The sequence below is a fragment of the Buteo buteo genome, chromosome 1 (genome assembly GCF_964188355.1).
Source record: "Buteo buteo chromosome 1, bButBut1.hap1.1, whole genome shotgun sequence".
NCBI classification, from domain to species: Eukaryota; Metazoa; Chordata; class Aves; order Accipitriformes; family Accipitridae; genus Buteo; species Buteo buteo.
In genome coordinates, this window is record NC_134171.1 from 33,893,166 (window position 1) to 33,907,085 (window position 13,920).

General features: G+C 37.7%; 1 protein-coding gene across 3 annotated transcripts in view; it reads right to left on the minus strand.

The window, feature by feature from the left end:
* MTUS1 (microtubule associated scaffold protein 1) overlaps window positions 1-13,920 on the minus strand; it is a 131,383-nt gene that overhangs the window by 63,970 nt on the left and 53,493 nt on the right. For all 3 annotated transcript variants that reach the window (XM_075026784.1, XM_075026823.1, XM_075026792.1), the window contains exons 5-7: window positions 10,860-10,994; window positions 8,722-8,811; window positions 7,432-7,479 (exon numbers count right to left, since the gene is read on the minus strand). In XM_075026784.1, coding sequence (XP_074882885.1) covers window positions 7,432-7,479; window positions 8,722-8,811; window positions 10,860-10,994 — 273 coding nt within the window. The remainder of the gene's footprint in view (window positions 1-7,431; window positions 7,480-8,721; window positions 8,812-10,859; window positions 10,995-13,920) is intronic.

Below are 13,920 nucleotides of genomic sequence, written 5' to 3' on the forward strand. Positions count from 1 at the left end.
AAAAATACCTTAAGAAATATGGGGAAAGAAAGGACTTAAAGGAAAGCTAGAAGGAACAAGTCAGAGGACTTAAAAATAACTGAAAAAAACCACCCTTACCTCAAAGTTAAGGAAGAATTCCAGTACAATGATGCCCAATTACTCACTGTTTACTGCAAACACATAAAACAATATGCACAACCTAAGGAACTCCAGAGAGTCAAAGGAAAAAAAACAAGTCTGAGAATATCAAAAGAGATCCACATGTAGGTTTAACTGGAGAGGAAAGGGAAAAGAAGATAGTAGAGAAAGAATAAAGTATTAGGATGGCATTTTCAAGAAGGTGGTATAATTCAGCATTAACTACAGCAACTCAGTTGGGAATAAAAAATGAAAACAGTTTGCTACTGCTATGTGACCCTGATGGTCAAAGCTCTAAAGTCTCTTAAAATAAAAACCTATTGTCCTCTTAATTACTGAAAAAAAACCAGTGAGAATCTAGATATTTTAAAATTCATTCAGACAGAGCATGCATGCAAATACACTGACACATTTAACTTGACAGCTGAAGGGACCAATCTGGAATACAGTAAGACTGTGTTGTCACGCATCTTAGTTTTTTGCATCCTATTCTCTACTCTGACAAACATACTACCTCAGGAAAATACCACTTATTAAAAAAAAAAAAAAAAAAACAAACCACAAAACAAAACAGCAAACAAAACACTCAAAACAGATGACTGAAGAGTTTAGGGTGGCATTCTCTGAACATCAGCACCAGTCATTTCACTTTGAAGACTTCTGGAGCACAGCAGTTCTCACCCAAGGAATTAAATCCTGAGATCCAGCTGTTGTACTATACTTTATTTGGTAATGCTAGAAAAATCTGGCCAAGAAAGTAACAGCTATTGGGTATCAAAGGTTATTTCAGGTTTACAGATACTCCCTTAACTCTTCAAAATAAAAATCATTATATGTCCCTAATGAACGCACTTAAACTCAAATTCACATAGATTTAGATTAATTCTGCATTTACTTATGTAGAAATGGCAAAACAAAGACCTGCTTTTATAGCTGGTTCATGTGTAATAGCTACACACTTAAGCAACTCTGCTGTCTGTTTATAAGAACATTCCTTATTAGCCTGAAGGTATTCTAAGGCTAGATCACATGAGACTATTAAGTCATTCAGATAGTCCTCATAGTTCACATGGATGAAAAAACATCTAAAAAAAGACTATAGCTGGCTTTTTATCACAGCTAGGCAACAAAATAGTCCAACGCACAGTACAATATCTGTAAAAAGAAGTTTAAGCCTTATCTTTTCAAGGGAAAAGGAAAGACTAATTTACACTATTCAACTCCTAGAATTCCCAATGTGTAAAATATTAACCACATTAAACTAATATTGAATCTTATCTTGTTCCTGCTTCACCCCATTAAGTTTACAAAGCTGTTCAAGTTTTTCTGCAAAATTTCCAGGCTTTTCTTTTGGACAGAGGAGTAGAGACAGAAAAACTGACAAATCCAACTTATTTACAAAAGCTGAAGCTCTTAACATGAGAGATTGAGAATTCAGTCTCAACACATCTATGTTGAAATTCCTGGTTAGAACTAGCCAGAGATGCTAGTTCTGCAACATGGAAAACTTGAACCAAAATCCTCCCTGCTCGGCCCTGTTTTAACAAGCACTTAAACACTGCTTTTCTACACCTGGAGTGCTTTAACCACTGAACAAACTATTAGCTGTTAAGAAGCAAAATCTTCCTCTTCCTCCCTGCTTTTAACTTCACTGCAGAAGGTACCTAGTTTTTTCCAGTGCAGAACAGGAAAGAGCTTTAAAACATTTAAGGTATTTACCCATCAAACTGTCTCCTGTATGATTCTTAAGGGAATTTATTTCCCATGAGCTGCAGAGTACAGTATTAGAAGATGCTGAAAAAAACGCAGAGTTGGTTCAACAACAGAAGTTTTACTTCATGGAAAAATTCTACACACTACCATAGAATGCCTTTTTTTTTAAAAAAAGAAAAAAATGGATACATGAGACTTAAAATTACTGTTTAGATGATATTGAATAACTGTTCAAAACCTGTCACATAGAGCTTTGCAACATATATTCTTTATCAGAATTGTTGGGGTTTTGGGGTAGGGTTTTTGTTTCTTTTTTTAAAAGCAGTTTAAGACCTCTGGGATTTTTTTTTGTATGAACATTCTTCTGAACTGAAGAAAATTTATTTTACATTTAATAATCTTGCACCTGCAAAGCTGGGTACTCATGAAAAACAAACCAGATCTGTCTATATTCTCTAGCAACAAACCTAGTAACGTTTATGTTATACAGCAGGAAAAGCATATTAAAAGTGAATACTAAGATAAAGCCAAAGAACTCTAAGTGCTGAGACAGAAGCAGTGGGCTCCATTTTCTGCACATTGCTAGCATCAGTTTCATGATCTATGCTAGAACTGCCACTCATTCTTCCTGACTTGTTTTTAACTTCGGTGAGCTCCCCAGTCCTACCTGCTCTGTGGCCAGTCATATGAGCACTTGTGTTAGAATAGACTAGACTATTTCAGTTGGAAGGGTCCTACAATGATCATCTAGTCCAGCTGCCTGACCACTTCAGGGCTGACCAAAAGTTAAAGCATGTTATTAAGGGCATCGTCCAAACACCTCTTAAACACTGGACGGGCTTGGGGTACTGACCACCTCTCTAGGAAGCCTGTTCCAGTATTTCACCACCCTCTCAGTAAAGAAATGCTTCCTAGTGTTCAGTCCAAACCTCCCCTGGTGCAGCTTTGAACCATTCCCACAGATCCTGTCACTGGATCCCAGAGAAAAGGGATCAGCACCTCCCTCTCCTCTTCCCCTCCTTGGGAAGCTGTAGAGAACAATGAGGTTGCCCTTCAGACCTCTTTTCTCCAAGCTAGACAAGCCCAAAGTCCTTAGCCGCTCCCCACAGGACATGCCTTCCAGGCTTTTCACCAGCTTTGCTGCTTTCCTCTGGATGCATTAAAGGACCTTCACATTCTTCCTAAACTGTGGGGTCCAGAAATGCACACAGTACTCAAGGTGAGGCCACACCGGTGTTAAATACAGCAGGATAATCAACTCTTTCGACCACCTGGTTATGCTGTGTTTGACACACCCCAGGATGCAGGTTGCCCTCTTGGCTGCCAGGGCACATATGTTCACGTATGCATCAAGATCTTTTCAAGTCTCCAAGCAACAAGAACACTGCTTGCACAGTTTCCTCTACAACTTGCAAAAACTTCTGCAAGCAAACACCCCCCCACCGTCCCCAAACAAAACCAACCCCAAAAAGACCTTCTGGTCAGATATGAAAGGAGAAATAGAGCACTAATAGAACACTTGACCAGATATCTCTCATCAGTAGGGTAATTTGCTATACCATGCTGAAGACTACTGATGGTCAACTAGATGCAAGAATTCACCAAAGACCTAAGTACTTGACATTCACAACGATGTTCATCAGCTCTCAATTACAGTCCTCCCAATTTTTAAAGAAAGCTTACACATTTTCACATACTATCATGTAGAATTTTAAAATATTAAAGCTGTTTTGTTGTTGTTAAAAAGAGCACAAGCACAGTGTGACATACATTAATCCCTTGTTTTCCAGACATTGAAAGTGCAAGTATTTTGAGGATAACCTATTCTATCCAAGAATCTACAATGTAAGAAATATGTTTAACCTGTTTCCTCCGAGTTTCAACAGTTATGACTAAGCGCATGACAGAAAGGGGTGTTAACTGAACCTTGAAATATGCCTCCATCAACTTTTGTTTGAACCAGAGTATTGTATTAATAAAAGCATCTTATCCCAGTGTAAGAGTTAGACTGAGGAGCCAGCATCCACCTTTAACAACCTGTTCCAAGAGACAGCTACATGGACTGTTATATTTATACCTTATTTTTCCATTTAAGCTTGATTAGCACTACTACTCACTTTTTGCAGTAAGACCCCTGACTGAAGTTATTTCCTCCCCCAGTGTTATATTTTCTCACAAATGATTAAACTAAAACAAGCAGCCTTTTAACCTCTTCTTTATGAGGGTAAGACAACAGAATACCATCTTTCATGATGGAGCATATGCAGGTTTTTGATGAAGCTTCATTGGTTTTCATGGCTTCTACAGCCTTTAGTAACTGATTCCACTACACATACTTCATCATAATACAAAGAGAGATGACATAAATCACACTGTTTGTAGTTGCTAATACTTTATAGGTTTATCCAGCAGTTACCCTAGCTTTTCTGACAACAGCGTTGTGCCACAAGCATAAGTGCAACTTGTTATCCGTAATACACCATACATCCCTTGTAGGGTCACTGAACAACAAGATAAAGCTTTCCAATAAATATTTACATGGTTTATTCCTAAAGCAATAGCTTTATCTTTGGAACCGCCAAAAAGGATATTGGCTTTTGCTTAGCTTATGTAGTTCTAGGGATTACTGTATTGTAACTTGTCATGTCTCTTATTGACTGAAGGTTAAGGATAAGCGAATATCCACTGCATATACACACTGCACTGTAACATACTGCACAGGTAAAGTAGGTCACTTTTTCTCCAGGGAGGCCTCGAGAAACAAAAGGAAAGAGCACTAACTTTACACATTTTTAGAGGCAGTTTTGTATCTAGTTCAAAATGACATCTCCCAAGAAGCAACATTTTTACATTACATTACATTTACATTAAGACATTACAGTAAGTGCACATACACATTCTTACTTGAAGTTAGCAAGTTAAGAAGTATAATAAAACATATTATGCCCAAGAAGTTAATTTTGCCTTAGCTTTAAAGCCAGTGCTGAAGCACTACACCACAGAACTTGTAGAAATTACTTGATCCACTGGAATATTACCCATGAAAAATACAGAATTCACAAAAAGGAGCCTTGTGAATATTTTAACACAAAGGAATGAACAGCTGCAAATACACAAGTCTCTCCAATTTTACAGGCGTACTAACAGTATGTTGTGCCTTGCTTTGTCAAGCAGATTCTGGCTTTGCATCATTGCTACAAATGAATGGAAAATGGATAAAGAGTACAAACAGTCAGAGAACAGAGACCAGATCCTAGAAAATCTTGCTATTTTTCCATCCTTGAAGTAATGTGAAAACAACATTAACAACTGAGCTAGACACTTAATTAATGCCTTAATATTGTAATCAGTTATCAGAGTCCTGCTGCAATAGATTAGTCTCGACTCTTCAGACAGAGCACATGGGCAAGAAATAGAACTGGGGTTGGACCTCCTCACTGAATTAGGCTAAAAACTGTAGTGTTAGCTGTGGCACAAAAAAAAAAAAAAAAAAAAAAAGAACAGAAGCTCTAAACTAGCTAAAGTCACTAGAACAAAGCTTCACTATAATATCAAGGCCACTAAAAAAAAACAACAACAAAAAACGATATAGTGGGCCCCATTCTACATGGTACCAGCTGGCATTATTTCAGTTCATTTCAAAAAAGACCATTTGTTTTTCCTTAAAATGTGAGACATTGTACTGCAGAACATCCAAGCAGCCACACAATATTTTTATTCTATAAGAACTATTTGCAACTGTGAAGATGAAAAAATTCTTTCTTAGAAAAGCAAAATACTCCATCAGAAAGCTCTGCATTCATAAATGGGAAATTATACTAATGCTCTGTACATTAGAGCATTAGAAATGTAGAAAAGTTAGAAATGTATTAACTTCAACATCTAACATATCATCCAATTTTGGAAGCTGACTCAGTACATGAAACAGTTCAGGTTTATTAAGATAAACACTGAAATACAACTATTCAACTGGCAAAAGTATAATGCTAAAGACCATGTGCTAAAGGATCACTAACTATTACAGCTAATTTGGAGTTTCTAGCTGTGTTTTTATGGTACTGAATATAATACTTCAAAGCTATGTAGCTACATTCTTTATTAGGCTGGAAAAGATGAATCACAAGAAAAACTATATTTAGTAAAAAGGGGAGGGAGCACTAATTACTTTTCTAGATGGAAAAAGAGAGAAAGTACCATGCTAAATTTAGGGGAAAATAGTCTTATCTATCATAAGAAAATAGAAGAGGAATTTAATTTTCTGTTTTTAGTCCAGAAACACTTTGTTGCTTATGAGTTTCCTCAGTTGAGCTAATCAAGACATCATGTTGTTAGCTGTATCATCCTCTACACTCTTATATGACAGTTTACATGTGGACATAAAACGGAGTGTCAGGCTATACCTAAACTAACATTAGTTCAGCCAAGTATCAATAAAAGCAACAAACAGAATTAGCACTTTGTGTGAAGTATTACGCTTGCTGTGTGACAGAAGCCCTGACTCTTAAAGGTATCAAGCAAAGTACTCAGTCACAATTAATATGTAGACATTTGACACCCAAGAGAGTAAAAGGCAAAAGCATTAGCCTCATGTTATGACTAGAGGAAATTAAAAACATACTGCCACAGTACCAGAGTTACAGGTCAGAACTGATTTACCCAGTAATTCCAGACTCAAATTCGTAACATCTGCTTGGCTACAGCACCTCTTTCAGAAAGACATCTGCTATTCACTCAGGGGACATAGGGCTTTCCAGTGATCTTCAGTATCTTTCAAAAGGGGCTTTTCAATGACTAATTAATTACAAGCAGCTTTTAATTCAGCAAATACACACTGATGCTAGGGAAACTAATTTAGACTGTCAACTCTCTTGAAAAGACCTGGAAATTGCTGCAAGTAGAAACATCATCTGAAGACTTTTCTGTCTCCTGGCAGACAGAAACTAGCACCAGGTGTCCTGACTGGCATAAACACAAAAAACAAACCCAACACGAAGTCCTTAAAACTCTGCCAGATTTTGGAATGCCATCTGCCACTTAATCAGCTGCGATTCCTCCCTCTACCGTACAAGCAGACACACACATCAACATGCTTAGATAATTTCAACTTCTTATTCAAGTGCAGTCTGTGGTGATAGAGAGACAGCTCACACCAAAAGGGTATCTATCATGAACCTTCCAGAAAAACCTGTTATTCTGCATGATTATTCTATTTTTATATTTTTTTTTAAAGCCACAACACATGAGCTTTAATCATCGCTTACCTCACTGTGGCTAAACGGCAAAAACTACATCCAAGTTTCATTGCCATACATTTTTTTGGTTACAGTTAAAACCTCCTTATGCTTCACTGGAAACAGAGCAAAACAGACAGATAGCACAGACTGCATATTCTAAGAGCTGGGTAGCCAGAAGACAGCAAGTAGAAAAAAAACCCCAAGACTTTTCTTCATATCCCCTGAAACTGGAATCAGTGATAGTTTATGCAATTACCCGTTGCAAAACTGTTCTCCCAAGAAAAGAACCAATATACTAATATAATGCATAAACCTAATTTAAGTTACACTGCAGAAAATGTAAAAATGCATTCTGAAAACTCACCAGAACCCAAATGAGATAGGCTTTGGTGTCCATTTCTTCCAGGAGTACCTACGAAGTTCAGAAGAAAGAAAAAAAAAAAGAAAAAAAAAAAGAGAGAGACAGAGAGAGAGAATTACACTTCAAGCTAGTAAGGGCCAGTGGCGGTGTCTTGTTTTGTTTTTTTTTTTTTGGGGGGGGGGCCTTTTTTTCTGAGTTCCTCAAACTTCACAATTTCAGTTTCTTTCTTGTGATGGCTGATGGCATGTTCAACAGCAAGATTTAGCATCATAAGGTTAAACTACTTGGAAAATGCGTAATGAATTCCCAATAAGCCAAACATTTTTTTTTCCATTACAATTATCATACTTCATTTAAGCCAGGTAGCACCGTTTTATTTTACTCATTCATACAGGACCACAGATAATAAAAAACAATTGTCTATACCAGCAACATAGTAACTTTTTTCCATCTATATGCTCCATTTATTTTATTTGTATAAAGGAGGTATAAATTAACAGCACTCTGAAGTGTGCTACCAGTCAGATCAGATATAAATGAAAGCACAGAGAAGATTAATCTACCCTTATTGTATTGTTTTAAAGTCACATGAAAACCGACCTAAGAACGTCATTATTTTGAAGGATATTAATTAAATGAAAGTGCTCTTTTGAACTGCTAGGTATAAGTCCAAAAGTCACGTGCAGAAGTTTATAAAAGGTCTGTTGACAACACCTATCAGCTTTCTTCAGCCTTTACAAATAGTGTGTGATCCTATAGCAGGTGTTTCAATAGGAAACAATCTGCTTTGTATGGCTACTGTACTTGTTTCCCTCACCTCAGTCATAAAAATGGAACTTTGCTCCCAAAGTGAAAATTTTTCTTATAAAGCTTGCTTGAGGATTCATACCTATTCTTTTCATTCACTCTGGTAAAAATGACTAATTTCAATTGAAAGTTAAAGATAAAACAAGCATCTAATACAGAAATGTAATCTGGTCTGGGTTTTGTCTTGCAAGTATATGATCTTATAAGCAGGTGACAGAACACCTTTTAACAGACATTATCAAGTATTCGGAGTCCTCATGGGATGCAAGTTTCAAGCAGATAGTGGACAACGAATGCCCTGATTTTTTCCTCCCAGATTAAACAAATAAGGAACACTTTGCAGACTCAGTCTCTAATTCTATGAACCACAAGGAAAAAGAGCAGATTGACTATCTCAATTACTCTGAAGTCACAGAGCATAGCTTCTCTTGACAGAGGGATTCAAGAATGTGAGTGAAAAATTGACTTTACCCAACAGCTGATTACCTCTAGCCTCACTGACTTTCCTTGCTGAGTGCAGTGGCCCAGATGATTTTGGTATGCACTGGTTCAGTGAAGCAGACCTGGCCTTGGCTCCTGGAAATAAAAGCTTAGATCAGGTTTAAAAGTAGACCTACGTCAGCAATTAAAGACATGCCTAATGTTACATATTTAAAAGTACTAGATGCACAAATCTACTCAAAAAAATACAGAAGAGAGACACCTTCTAGAAAATTGAAGCTATATTTAAACTTAGCTTTGCTTTACCAGAACTCATATTGGAAGAAATAAAAAGATAGTTTTAATAAGGCTTCTAAGCAGAAGAAAATGTTAACAAAGATTTCACTCTAGGACTAAGATCGAATTACTTAATTCAGCAAATACAACACAGCTATGGAAACATTGGCTGACAGGGACCTCCAGAGGCCAGCTATCCAGCCTCCCACTCAGAGTAGGGCCACCACCAAGATGAGATCAATTGACCACACTTTTGTCTAGCTGAGCCTTGCAAACCTCCAGGAAGGGAGGCTCTACGGCCCCACTGGCCAATGCTGCATCTCCCACTCCACAATTTGCAATCATTTCCCATTGCCACATCATCTGGTACTACTGAGAAGAGTTTGGCACCATCACCTTTGTAACCATCCTTTTCAAGTTACCGCAGACTGTTATAGTATCTCCCCTTACTCTCCTTTTTGCCTGACTACACAAGCTCAACTCCCTCAACCTCTCCTCACAGGTCCTGTGGTCAGAGACCTTAATCATCTTCCTAAGTTTCCAGTTGACCCTTCCAGTTTCAAAACAACCCTCTTGAACTGGGAAAGCCCCAAAACACAACAGAGTAGTCAAAGTGACATAAAGCGGAGGGGGGAAATTCCAGCTTCTTCTGGCCACACTGCTCCTGGAAGTGCTGAAGGCACAATTCTAGCACCCAGGTCACTGAAGATGTTGAGCAGTGCATCAGCTTGTCAGACAGCCATATAATTTGTGTTTGTTTCCAAGTAATTTACCGTTTGTGGCAAAGTCTGTTTCTTTTCACTGTTTGCCATTTTAAAGCACGTCATTCTAGCATGACATTTGGCAGGCATCTCTTCTATTTATTCTCAATTATGTCAGATACCAGCTTAAAACTTAAGCCTAAAGCAGGAACATAGTATTCAATTAGGTTTATCCAATTACGATAACCAGTTCACCACAAAGATGGTCAGAAGCAAGCTGATTATAACTAGCATTTAGGAGAGAGAGACAGCAAGCTTATTTATCTGTTCTCATTATGTCTTTAATTTTGGCCAGAGAATGAGTTGTCAACTGCTGTTTGCGGCTGGAGTGGAGAAGCACTGTTGGCTGATCGAGGGGTCCTGGCTCGAATAGGAATAGGAACCAGAACGGTGTTTCATACAAAGCCAGAAAGTACATTTAAATTAATGTTTCCTTTAGCACCAGATGATGAACCACAACTGTCTTATCTCCATTAACAATTAGAGCAAACCTCTGCTTCCACTTCAGCCAGTAAGAATATCAAGAAAAAGCAGCATGAACAGCTGAGCTGTTTCTGGGGCTTTTCCCTTGGAAAGATGGAACAATGTCAGTCACCCAAGACTGACATACTCCATCTAATAATACCTTATTTTAAAAAAATATCCCCATCCCCCAAGGTCCTTACTGTCCTAAAAGGGGTGAACATAATGCAAACTGTGCATGAGGATGAGGACAACCATACACTCAAGATAAATTCAGGGTAGGTCTACCCCGTAGATCACCAGCAGCCACAGAGTCTGTGCCTGAGCTTTATGACAGAAAAGAACTCTTATTAAAACAGCATAAACCTCGCACGATGACACATGCCATGTAGCAAAGAGTGTTTAGTCCCTGTGCCATGCAAGCCTTAGCCATATCACAGTGCGGATGTCCTCCTCATTTTCCTGAAATATCCCAGTCAATTATGACAATACAAAGGATGTTTTAGACTTCTTATGAAACCTTATAAAACTTGAGACACCACTGACATAATTTTACTCCCTCGCACTATTTTCCAAGACCACTCTTCAATAAAACCTGCTTCAGGAGGCAGCCACCTGCAAAAGTTAAGGTACTGTAACAGTAATAACTATAGTTCCACTCTATCTACAAATGGACTCATGTACCTTTTGGAGTTGACTTCAATGAGTGAAATCTAGGTCTTGGTACAGCTTTCAAAGGGACAGATCCTAAAGTACCATTCTGGCAGTCTGGTTTTGAAGGCCATTCTCCATTCTTGATGATGACTGTGGCACTTGCAGCTGCAACACAGAACAACAAAGAATTTGCTCTAGACAGCATCTAGTTTGGGGAAAATTAAATCCCAAAACAAGCCTTTTTTACCTGAGGCTAAAGTTAGGAGAAACACACGTTGGAATAAATCATAGAATAAAAATATTATGACCACCTCTGATTTCTTCAGTACAAAGAGACTGATGAACTGTAACAGAACAGTCTATGACTGTTACAAACACTTCTCAGAACCAGACATACAGCTTTGAACTATGCCTAAGAGGGGGATATGTACAGAAGTATATTGGTCAAGATACATAACTGGAAGCCTGATATTGCTGTACAAAGCAAACGCAGAACACATTTCAAGTTTAAGCCAAGAAAAAGCATCATCAGTACAGAAGGATGTTCTGGTGACAGAATTGACTGTTAAAATACCAAAACCCAAATAAATCTCAGACAAATTCCTCATGCAACACCTTCCCCTGTTCTCTCTCGTTTGAGAGCTGAGCGTGCTGTTTCAATAATATGGTGCACGCACCACCAGCAGACTCTGCACCCCTTCCGTCCTCCTTGTGGGGCACTAAAAAAAACATGTGAGCCCAACTGCGTTCACCAGCTACCAAACAAGTTTTAAGAAAGGTTCCTGTAGTCTCTGTTCAGAACAGCAACCTCCTAAGTGACAGCAGACCTCGGAAGACTCCCCACCCCACAAGAGCTGATGTCATACAGCAAAATACTCCCTGCAAAAAGAGGCAGACAGACCCAAATTGGGAAAGGCAGGACAATAAGCAACTACTACCTCATGTGAAAATCAGGTTTCCAACTAACAGGACAGTTGCTACAGAAGACGTTCTGTACCATTTCAAAGGAACTTGAGAGAGGTTTGGACTTACTGTCACAATGAAAATTTTTCCTTGAAAAAAAGAAAACCAAAATTTGGGGAAAGCATAGTTTTATTTTTCCAGAAAAAATATGAAAATACTTCTAAAGTAAGTATAGATTGAGTACACTTTGGTTCAGGTACTAAAAAATTATATATACTGACACATTGAAGAGTAAGAAATTGACATTGCTTTTACCAGAGAAAGGAAAAAACTGAGGCAGGGGGGAAATAGTTTGTTACACAGTTGCTTTTTCTCTCTAGTCCTTTAAAGTGAAAAAAACAGGGGATGGAGGGGTGGGGGTGGTAATACCAGATTTGCCTCAGATAACTGTTTTAATGAGGCGGATTACCTTTAAAAAAAAATGTGAACTACATGTCTAATATCATTCATTGAAAGATGGAACATATAGTCTTGAGATTATTTCAGTGTCTTTAAATGCACCAGCTTAAAGCATCTAAGTTAACTACTTCAAAAAGATGCTTTTTGGCCACTAATCAATACATTTTCAACCACAGAAAGAGAGACAGAACTGCTTTCCCTTTTAGAAACATATGCAACTGTAGTGCCCCTCTGTTTTCAATAAAGTTGGAGCCTCTCTAAAGGCACAAAAGCTAAATATTTGCAAAAAGATCTATACACGAGGAACAATTAGTTTAACACATCAACAACACAGTTATTTTGCAGGTATCTCACCCTGCTCAACATCAGATTATTCAAATGACTTTGTTTCAGTAAAGCATGAGGCCTGAAGGAGACCTTAACTTTTTCTGTAAAACATTAAACTACAGATTTTCGCTCAGAGTTCACAGCAAGCAGCTAACAACTTCCTACAAACTGCTACGCTACCTTCTTCTGAATCAGAAGCATGCCATGGAAGTTAACACTTTGGGTAAGCGAGCACACTTCTGCTGCAGGACTAGTTAGGGCACTGTTTTGTCTAATTAGCTCTGGAGTCAGCCAACCAGGCTGTGTGCAGAAAAAAAGGCAAATTTGCAGAGTTTGGTCACTATATGATTCAAAGATGGTTATTCACAGGAGCAGCTACTGCAATCTTGATCAAAGACGGACAGGTATGAAGTGATCTTGCTCCAGCTAAGATCTAAAGGGCTTAAAAACACAACTTATTAAAAGAATTTAAGTATTGACTGTACAGAAACGCAGCTCCAGGTCAATTGCTAGGATCAGCTTTTTAACTTCTGAAACACTACTTCCTTTATATGCAATTATTCTAATGCAATTCAAAGTTGGACTCTTGTTCTTAACCTCAGAGTTTAAACATTTCAGTATGTTCAAATGACAGTATTTTCAGCTCAGCACTGAAATTGAGAAGATTTCTCTACTGTTACAAATTCAGGTTTTCGATGCTCAGACTGACAGCTTGCATTCAAAATATGTTTTTATTAATAACAGCATTTCAAACTTCATGATTTCCAAACTTATAAAATAGTAAGTCTTTCTAGAGAGAAGAATCATAAAACTCCAGTGCTCATTAAACAAAAAAAATCCTAATGCTGCCACAGGAAATTACCAATCCAAGGACATCCCCTAACAAAGGGCTGAGCTGACACAGCAGGAGAAATGCTCTCTTTTAAAATTTTTTTCTCTGCTAACACAAGGCAAACTCCTTAAGCAAAACAAGCCAAGCGACTTTGTCAATTTAATACTGTTGACAGGACAACAATAGATAGTCATAAATTTCATGACATTCACAGCATAAGCCTCCCATCTTGGTCTTTGTGTGTCCTACCAATCTAATAAAAACATTTTAGGTTTACAAATATTTTTTTTTCCTGACATTATTTTATAGTAGACTAAATGAAAGAATAAAAAACAAGAACAGCACTACACTTAACATTAGAGTACAAAGTAAATTCATTAGTTCTTTCCAAATTGATTTGAAGTCATAAAAAACTTCACTTTACTAACATATAATTCATATGTAGCCTAAACTCATTATACTCACAAAACCTGACCATCAGACATAAATCATTCTCATCAAGTGTAAGAAATTAACTAAAGAAAAATTATCTTGCAGAAAATCCGCAAGTCAAAACATTGCATACATTTA